Here is a 10,269-nt window from a genome sequence, read left to right on the forward strand (position 1 = left end):
ATGGAGTCTAATGAATTGGTGGTAAAGCAACATCATTGAGTGCACTCCCTTACAACCTTCTTTTATTTTCACTACTATTTTAATCAGAATATAAGAGTGGTTTTAAGTTAAGACGGTTCTAAATAAAACGGTTTTAAATATCGGATGTGAACTGAAAGTGAAAGAAGTTGGAATAGTGATGCTTGGCCCATAACAGTTGAACCTACTACTTCTCATGTGTGTTAATGGTACTGGTACACTCTTGTAGGTCCTTCTGAATCTTAAGTGTCTTACGTATGTTTATATATGTCAATTAATATGTGGGTTGCATTTCTTTAATAGTTTAGTTTATGTGGTTTAATGGTTTGCACTCACTTAATCATGTCCCTACCCTACACTTTTTGGCATAAAAATCCCATTTTTTTTGGTTGTTTTGTTGATTATTGAGAGGTATGTTAGGGGTAGGGAACCATTTCACAATAACTTAGTGTAATCCTTATACAACAAATATCCGAGTCGGATCGATGAGGTCGGGTAAATTTGGATTACGCGTCATTTTGAGTTGTAGGTCAAATCAAGTCATATGCTCAAGTGCATATCGGGTGCAAGTCAGGTCATTCTGGTTGGGTCATTTCGGTCCAGTCCGTGTGTTCAAATACTAAAATTTACTCTTCTATATCAGCGGAAAAAATCATACAAGATCGCACACCTCTAAGCATTACAAGATAATAACACCCTAGGATGCCCATCGGTTTGATGAGCAAGTGACGCTAAATTAAGCTAGCTAACGTCTGTATGAGCAAGACGACTAAAACTTAAGAGACGTCTTTCGGGATTTGTAAATGAACCTGGGGTATTTGATATACTAGTAATACAATCGAGTTAAAATAATCTGTTAGATTATTCGTCAAACCATCAAATCTTCCACAAACGCGACTGTAGATCAGGGTTCTCTTTGGATCATGTTTAAGAGGTCCTGGACGATTTCCGACATTGGTGGCCTGAATTCCGGCTCACCCTGAAACAAAACAGTGGGTCAGAGAGTGTCGCATAGACAATTTTGATGCTAACGGGTTTTAAATGTTTGAACCCATTTCATGAGTAGATCACCTGAACACAAAGGGAAATAATATCTGCAAATCGAGACAGTGATTTGGAGGGGTAAGATCCTTGTAATGAAGGGTCTACCATCTTCGACAATGCATCAATGTCATGCAATTGAGGAATTGCCCACCGAACTAGAAACTGTTCTCCTCGAGGTCGTGCACTGCAATATTCAAAATGGTTTGTTTGTATCAATAAAATGAGTATATCATAAAAGTCGCTCAGAATGAAACTGGAACGGAAACTGCATTTAAAATTAACCTGTCATAGGATTTCCTGCCAGTAAGAAGTTCTAGCATGACAACCCCGAAACTAAAAACATCACTCTGAAGAGTATAAGTTCCTAGCTCAAGCTCTGGCGCACCATAACCGCTCAATGACTGCAAGACAATAACATAAACGAAATAAAGGCATTGATATGTATTATCTATTCAGCATAATATACAGATCAAATAGCATTGACTTCCTTTTGCAATCGAGATCAATCTCTTTTTTTCATCTAAGCTCTTTTTGTCAAGTATTACGGAACAATGTAATCTTTTCCCTAAGGTTCTAATATTCAACGCAGATAATCCATTTTCGCAAGAAGGTTACGCCTGAACTGAAGATTCTTGGAGGAAGAACTACCTGAGCTGTATAAGAAGAATCGAGGAGAGGGGCCAATCCACAATCTGATATTAGAGGCTTGAATTTATCATCAAGAAGGATGTTGACGGATTTGAAGTTCATATGTACAATCACGGGTTGGCAAGTCTCATGCAAATACCTTCGAGATGAGAGAACAAAGTCAATTTCTTTGAATAAACAAGCAATAGATGGTTAAGCGATTTCTCGAATTGCCTACATAGATTTTAGCTTCTTTTTTTTTTTTTTTTTCTTCTGGTTGTATGCCCCAAAGATAGTAAAAAAGTTTTGGCCATAGTAAAAGATTTTATCTCCTAGAAAAACAATGAGACAGTCTTATACAGTTATACGAGACTTACTGTAGGGCTCTAGCGGCTCCAAGGGCAATTTTAACACGTGCACTCCATGATAGTTTACTATGGATCTCATCAACATGCAGTTGATCATATAGAGTCGCATTGTTGCAGTATTCATATACAAGTATCCTCTGTCCATAGTCAGAACAGTATCCTATCAGCTCGACAACATTTTCATGTTGTATTTGAGAGATGAGAGATACCAGCTGCACAAATTCATGTTCGCTTTGTCTAGAAGTTGTGTTGTTGAGCTTCTTGACAGCCAAAACCTGCGCAGATAGACCGGGGCCAGATTAGTTAGGTTCACTCTACGAGGCAAGTACACACATACAACAAAAATAGCAGTATTACTTTCAAAGCAGTTTGGGGTCAGTTAACACGAATCATCATTTGAAACTGTCAAACCTTGAGAAAAGTGTCAAAATCAGTAGCTCGAGAATTTTTACCTTTCCATCAGGCAGTTGACCCCGATAAACACTGCCTAGCATGCCTTCCCCTAGAAGATTATCTTGAGAAAAGCTATTAGTATACTGTTGAAGTTCAGCAACGGTGAAAGACTTCGCAGAGCTCAGAGAGGAAGACGATTGTGTTGTAGTTGTTGGCGTCAATGGTTTCAGAGTAATGTTCTCATTGGAAAAGTGACGAGGAGGTGGTACAGGCTTGGTTGTAGTCGTAATTGTTGGTGTCAACGGTTTCAGAGTAATATTTTCATTGGAAAAGTGACGAGGAGGTGGTACAGGCTTGGTTGACATAGAACTGACATCAATTTTTGCCATGTCTATAGAATGAGCATCCTTACTCCCGGCAACTCGAGTAACTTGGTTATGATCCGCATTGCTTACGTTCGGGATTTTTACAAATGTCTCTTGTGAAGCTGGTAAACAGAAGACATGACTGTAATGTCTAAAAATCGGTAACAAATGGAAAACAAGTAACAAAACATTACTTGTTCCTCCATCCCATTTTTTTGCCTTCATTTAACTTTGGCAGTCAAATGATGTTAACTTTGATCGATATGAGGACAATAAAAATGGGATGGAAAGAATACAATATCGTCTACATGTAAGTCTCACCTTTACTGACTCGAATTTGTGTCAGTGGTAAGGATTCACCGCCTTTTGGTTTCTTTACATCTCCTTTGTATGAATCTCTTACATGCTCTGGGGGAAATTTCTCACCTGCTTGTCTTCTTTTGCACCATCTTGCAATACCGAACCACAATCCAAACACGACAACAAGAAGTATAACGACTACAAGAGCAGCAGCCAATATTGTCTTTCTGGTAATTACGTTATTTGCGGACTTTGCAGGGCTTGATATTTCTGGAACATTGATAGGCTGCTTATGTGTATGTTCAGATGGAACATCTCCTGGCACAGGAGAGTCTGGTTCAACTGTTGGAGATGCAGCTGGTGGCGATAGAAGAACAGTGGTGTTGAAGGGGTTTCCGGTGCCTCTACAATATCAACAAACAAAACTATTACACATTTACTGAACAAATTAATGCTTGAGCTTCGCATTAAGTTTCTTTTTTCTTTTTGTTGTCGTAAAGAGAGCCACATGGGAAATTTTCATGCCAAGGTCATGACTGTCATGAGTTCCACGAAAAAACATGAGTGCATATAGAAACAAGAAATCATATTCAATACTAGGGTTAATTAGATTATTTATCGGTTATGAGGCTGCACCTGAAATTTGGCATAGTGAGCAGCTTAGGAGGTACAGGGCCGGAGAATTGGTTGTTCGCAACATTTCTGCACATCAAGCATTAATTAGAAATTGATCATCAAGCGTTTCATTTATTTTCGGGAAAATTCGTAGGATCTTACAAGTCTCTCAAGGACAGGTCCTGTAAGACATCAAGGACTCCTGTGAATTCATTATCCTGCAATAGCCTGCCATGGAAGAACTAGATAAGCGCTAAAGGACCGCAGTAATATGCAATATGCAAAAGTTTTAGTTGTCACTTGTCAAGACGTAAAAATAACTCGGTTTGTAACCATTGACCAAACAACCTTAACTGACCCGTATTTGAAATAGATCAATGAAATGATCAGTAACAGGTTTGTTAGCTAAGTGTACTCACAATGTTTTAAGAGAAGACAGATTCCCCATTGAAGGTGGCAAAGAACCACTTAAGTTGTTTCCAGAGAGATCCCTACAACATTAGATTGACACGATCAGAAATTACACAACAACAAAAAAACAAGCTTCCACGTATGGCGCGAGTCATTACAAGTTTATCAGTCCATTGAGTTGTTGAAAGCTATCGGGTATCTGTCCTATCAAATTGTTCTTCTTTAGTGACCTAAGGGTGGCGGCAGCCATGCATGTTAAGGAGAAGAAACAGCGGTATTACGTTTCCATCATATTATGAGAAAAAAAAAACTCAGTAAAGCTTACAGGTCTGTCAGCTGGCTTAAAGCAGATATATCAGGAATGCTTCCAGTAAACTGATTATCAGAAAGATTGCTGAAACAAACAATAATATCGTCAAAACTCAAAAGACAATCCGTATAAACAAAAAACTCAATAGTATTATACTTCACAAAAAGTTTAAATCATTAATGCCCAAAACGAAGTTGCACATACAAGGTCTTCATGGTAAGAGGAAGGTTTGCTGGGATGGTACCTCCGATATGATTGCCACTTAGATCTCTGATCCATACAATTTATAACTTAGCATTAGTAAACGTAATCAATCAAACATCATGTGTAATTGTCTATTATACTCACATTGATATCATTGACGTGAAAGAATCCAAAGTAGTGCCCAATTGTCCTTCCAAACTAGCATTTGGTAGCGATCTGTGTCATCGTTAATAAGTAGAGCTCGGATTAGTCGGTAATTTCTCCTACTAGGACTGAAGAGAAGAGTTCCTTGTAACACGTGCAAGTATCGGCGATGTCGCTTAGAAGCGGATACATGACAGGACTTACATTTCAGTAATGTTTGTGATTACGCACGATACACCTTGCCAAGCCTCCATACATGGGTCTCCTCCAAGTTGAACCCACCCGGTGAGTGGAGGACTTCCAAGAGCAGCATATAAATTATTTATTGCTGAAACTGAAGCATAAAAAATCCCAAAATTAAACGACAACAGCATAATGTAAGTAAGCCAAATGTGACAGACTGATTGAATGAAATACATAGAAAAGTAGAAGATAGCAGTAAATAGATGGAGAACACGAAAAGAGGGTAATCCATTAACCGTAAGGATGGGACTAGAAATAGTTCCCCAACCATCCTATTGTCGTCCCGTCATCTTACCTTTATGACTCATTAGTTTTGACCATCATTACCTCACAATAACTACACTCAACTCAGGGCAGCAAGCTTTAACAAATAAAAACCAATGACCATCCATTAACCGATCCAAGTTTTTGCACTAAGGGTCTCGAGACACTTGAAAAATGACTAAATTTTCCGCAAGACACCATAAACAAACTTTTTGAGGGTTCGCATCTAACAAAACAACAACCCTTCAGTAAAAATCACGGCAATGCAGCCACCCCGGTCTTGTCTGGACATATTCAGCCTTACTCTTTTACCCCTATACAGTAAGAAAAGTAGTCTTACACTAAACCAAACTGAAAAAGCCAACAACCTCGTAAGAAACCCGCTAGTTGGGGATCTCAAAGGTTCAGATGTGCGTTGCCTTACCTCTAGTCCTCTATTTGATAGATGAACCATCTCAACCAAAACCTTAAGGTGATGGTTGAGGCTCAACTATTATATTTATAATCTATTACGCTCCTCACTCGAGTGCCCCATTGGGCTCGAAGAGTGGTTAGTGCACAGGCTCCCTCATACCATGTGCTGAATTTCCACTTCGTGAGTTATTGGAGGCTGCCAGGATTTGAACCCGTGGCCTCTTGGTCACTGGCTCTGATACCATCATAGATTGACTCTAACTATTAAGAATGATGAATTTTGAAGATGCAAAACAACAACAACATTGTATGTATAAACCTAGGGAGTAATTCAAAAGATTAAGTGAAGAGTTTTTACCATCACCGGGGTTTGTATCGCCACAGCAAAACGACACCGTTACAATCAACACCAACCAATACATCCATTTTCTATAAACCTTCAAATTCAAATTCAAATTCAAAAATCCCATCTTTGTAACCCCACTGTAAAAAAATCAAAGTTTGTTTCTTTCCTTCTGTATTCAACTTAACTTCTGCACATAACACTGCAAAACAATCAACCAAAACAATAAATAAAAACAATCAATCAACAGTCCAAATACACCTTTGATCAAAATACGCCTCACAAATAAAAAAGTAAACAATTAACTGAGACGAAGAGAGTAATAAACTTGCATGATTATATAATTGACATAGAATATTCAAAAAAAGCTGAAAATTAAAGCAAAAAGTAAGCAGAACCCATAAACATATGACATATCCATATTAAATTAAATTAAATTAACATAAAGTTAAATAAAAAAGGTGAACATGACAATACAAATTCTTAGCATACAAGAATCCTACAAAATAAAGTTTCAATCACTTGTCTACCAATCAATACTTTTCAATTCTACTCCACTGTAACTCTGTAAGCCAGTTACTAAACAATGAAAAATTAAAAACTTTTTATTACAAGTTTCAATTTTTTTTTTGCTGTCGCTCCCTAAACAATGAAAAAGTTCGATACTTTTTTGTAAAAAGATTCGATTTTTTTCCTTATTTACCTTATTGGGTAATTAGTTCTCGCCCTCAACAACAAATCCTGGTTCCGACACTATCAATGCATCATACGAAGTATATTTTTAATCAAAAACAAAGTTTTAAACTTGGGAAACTTACCAATTATGCACAGTACTATGTAAGTGAGCACAATTTTATAAAAATCTTACTGAATTTATAAAATTCAGGAAATTTTAGTGACAGAGTACAAATCAAAAAGTGGGAAAAAAAAGCTGGTTTTTTATAAGATCTCTTACTTTATTTTTGTTGCACTTTTGTAGTTTTGTTTGTCTCTCTGTCTATAAACGGCTAGATTGATTTTTGTATTGGTAATAAGCTTACTTAAGTTATGGGTCTTAATTATACTCGCTCTGTTCCGGTCATTTATTTACTTATTCCACGTCTCCCAATCAATTTGATTCTCCCTATCCACTTTCGTTGGTCTTTGTGTAATAACTACTGATTATCATATATTAGGAATATTATTAGAGAATACTACGGATAAGTATAATATATTATCGTTAAGAAATATTCGCTCCGTCCCGATCAATAGTTATCTATTACTTATGGTATAAAGATTAAGGAATCATGTGAGAATGCCTTTACCACACAAATCACTCATCTCCCACTTGTATATGTAAAAACCCATAAAAATATGCTAAAAATGAGATAGATAACTATTGAACAATACACCAAAAAAGAAAATAAATAACTATTGACAGAAACGATATAAGGAGTAGTATTCTTAGGAAAATCTTTGGATTGTTCTCCAAGATATCGCTATTTTAAATTGTAATCTATCAATATTAATCGGGTCATTATATCGTATTACATGATATTAGTGTGGAATTGGAGTATTTAAGTGTCATTATATGGGAGTTTGGTTTACATTTATGTATTTGTGTTTAGTGGGTTTTGAGATTAACATGCATAGAAACAATAAATGCTAGTTGCCGTTGTAGCTTATTTAGACCGATTTTAAAAGTCATTTCAAATTCTTATACTTCACGAGTTCATGGTACCTTGGTTAAAAGTTTCTAATGCAACACGCTCCTTTGTTATTGATTGGACGAGAAATTATGGTTATAATTGATTTATGATGGATAATGAAGAGTTATAGTATAAGAATAGTAGTGTTTTGACTTTGAGCAATTGAGCCTAGTGAATTTGGGTTATCGACTCATTGTCATTTTTAGGGGTTGAATTAATGAATTGTAGGTGTTGGGACTCTGCCTTGAATCTGTAGTCGTCGTTTCAAATGACTATGACAAGGATTAATTTGGTAATCGCTGCTTCGAACGACTATGACGATGACGGAGGGCTCGCTATCTGTTATCGGTATTGGGTTAGGGTTCTGTCTTGGGCCTTATTAGGTCATTTTGTATTGAGTCTAAGAGAATACTGTATAAACTCTCTACGCTTCATCCTAACAATTATGCATATCATAACGGTCTGAATCTGAATCTCAAATCTGTAAACTCCTCAATATCGATAAAAACTCTCATCCATTGTGCATGTAGACGTAGCTAACCCACCCTTAGTATACCACGTAAATCTGTGTGTTGTCTTGTTTATCGTTATTTATTTGTCTTTATCGCTTTTGCTATAAACATTATGCACAGGGGGCGATTCTAGGATTAGATATATGGGGGTGCGTAAGAAATATTCAAAAAAATCGAGTTATACATTAAAAAATCTTATTTAATTGGACAAATTGTATGATGAAAAAACATTAAAATATTTGCTCAATTAAAGGATTGAACTCATGATCTTTTAAGGCAAGAAAAAGTATCACCAACCACTAGATCAACATAATTACTATGCTCTTTTACTAATCAAATTTATATTTATTTTTTGATAAAGGGGCTGCAGATGAATCTCCTACGCCTTTATCAAAACCGGCCCTCATTATGTGCGATCTTGCTTGGATGGGTTGACGATTAAGTTGGAATTTAGGTTCATCTTGAGGTGACTGGATTGTTTGCCTAGGAACGTGGTTTAAGATTGTGGTTGGTTGAATTGACCGGAAGATTTATATCTATAGAACCCGAAATTATCCTTGTAATGTTCTCTTAACAAAATGATAATCAAAATGAACAAAAAATTCATATAAAAAGGTTAATAATTTTCCAAACAATTTATAAATTATTCAGTGACTATTCAGACTAAACTTGTAAAATTCCCCTACTTATGGCTCAAATATATTGCCCCTTCTAAATCAAGCTACAAAACTAGTGGATTTATATCAATAGAAAGACAGAGTTTTAAGTATTAATTCAATTTTCGCAAACTTTTGTTTCAGGCGGCTACTTTTCATCATAAGCTTTAGACGGGTATATGTGATCATTTTATGATTGAATAAAATTACATTGGTATAGCAAGACCGGCAGTGTTAGCGCTTATGATAACTTGGTTTTCAATAGTAGTCACTTTTAACCCACAAATAGGATTATACATCCAATTGTATATAGAGCATTGTACAACCAAGGTATAAGAATTCGAGCTTATATGTATTTTTTTCTGAGCTACTTCAAAGTTCATATTTTTAATGTGTAAATGGATGAGTTCAGATACTTTCTAATAAAACTCATATTCTTTAACATAAAGCTCAGATAATTTATTACAAAGCTCGGATTCTACACCGTACAACTGGTACATCTGGTTGTATAATCCATGAATTGCTTTTAACCATAAAAACCATAATTCTGTTTTATTGCTTTAGACCAATTATTTTTTTTTAGTTTACTTATCAATGCAGTATAATCCTATGAGAAAAAAGCTGTCAAAAAAAATCCTATTGGAAAAAGCTTCAAGTAGTGCGTCAAAAAAAAGTCCAAGTGTATAACAAATCACCATCCACTGCCAACTTGTTTTTTCGTAAGAAATTTAAAAGAAAATGGAAGATGAGTTAATACATAAGTCGCGAATAAATTATACAAGCAATGTTTATGAGTTGTAAATAACATGAAGAAAAATGATTTTATAGTAGAGTTTTTTGTCAAAAACTACCTTATATTTAGGGGTATTTGTAAAAAAACTACCTTATATTATTTTTCTTGTTTTAGACTACCTTTGTTTTCTCATTTTTTGGTCAAAAACTACCTACGCTGAAAATATGGCGAGATTTGGTCGATTTAGTGACATTAACCTATCTCACATGACTTTCTTAACATCAAACAACAATGATCAATCAATCGTCCAAACCAAAATTTAACTTCGGATAAAAAATTAATAAATTTCACATTTCAATAATAACTACAAACATCTACTAAAGTTTAGCGTAAGTACTTTAGGACTTCCCAAAATCGGGCCTTAGTAAGATTAAAACATAAAAGAGTCATGTGAGATATGTTAAAGTTCTTAAAAAAGACCAAATATGTCTAGATTCTTAGCGTATGTAGTTATTGACCAAAAATAAAGAAAACAAAGGTAGTTGAAAACAAAAAAAATAGTATAAGGTAGTATTTTTACAAATACACCTAAATATAAGGTAGTTTTTGACAAAAAA

The 10,269-nt window shown here is 35.5% G+C and overlaps 1 protein-coding gene across 5 annotated transcripts; it reads right to left on the minus strand.

The window, feature by feature from the left end:
- Window positions 1–627: 627 nt before the first annotated feature.
- Window positions 628–7,091, minus strand: LOC141596052 (protein STRUBBELIG-RECEPTOR FAMILY 3-like). Of its 5 annotated transcripts, none has more exons than XM_074416066.1 (17): window positions 7,019–7,091; window positions 6,079–6,265; window positions 5,004–5,133; window positions 4,800–4,871; window positions 4,656–4,721; window positions 4,467–4,535; window positions 4,300–4,371; window positions 4,150–4,221; window positions 3,893–3,958; window positions 3,752–3,817; window positions 3,137–3,519; window positions 2,510–2,937; window positions 2,067–2,332; window positions 1,711–1,849; window positions 1,345–1,463; window positions 1,090–1,246; window positions 628–997 (listed from the first exon to the last, which is right to left on the minus strand). In XM_074416066.1, exons 2-17 carry the CDS (start codon window positions 6,188–6,190, stop codon window positions 923–925), a joined length of 2,292 nt encoding a protein of 763 aa, XP_074272167.1. In that variant the 5' UTR covers window positions 6,191–6,265; window positions 7,019–7,091; the 3' UTR covers window positions 628–922. The 5 variants fall into 5 exon arrangements, with proteins under 5 accessions (XP_074272167.1, XP_074272164.1, XP_074272166.1 ...); XM_074416063.1 differs by having other exon boundaries at window positions 6,882–7,081; XM_074416065.1 differs by lacking the exon at window positions 7,019–7,091 and adding an exon at window positions 6,767–6,862.
- Window positions 7,092–10,269: the final 3,178 nt, after the last annotated feature.

The sequence above is a fragment of the Silene latifolia genome, chromosome 8, assembly GCF_048544455.1.
Source record: "Silene latifolia isolate original U9 population chromosome 8, ASM4854445v1, whole genome shotgun sequence".
Classification (NCBI taxonomy): domain Eukaryota; kingdom Viridiplantae; phylum Streptophyta; class Magnoliopsida; order Caryophyllales; family Caryophyllaceae; genus Silene; species Silene latifolia.

What these genes read in the sequence shown, in the direction of transcription:
- LOC141596052 (XM_074416066.1), bottom strand. Translation starts at nt 6,190, where the DNA reads ATGGGATTTTTGAATTTGAATTTGAATTTGAAGGTTTATAGAAAATGG. An exon ending in CGATACAAACCCCGGTGATG is followed by an intron (nt 5,134 to 6,078) that starts GTAAAAACTCTT and finishes TTTATGCTTCAG; the next exon opens with TTTCAGCAATAAATAATTTA. An exon ending in GACCTGTCCTTGAGAGACTT is followed by an intron (nt 3,818 to 3,892) that starts GTAAGATCCTAC and finishes CTTGATGTGCAG; the next exon opens with AAATGTTGCGAACAACCAAT.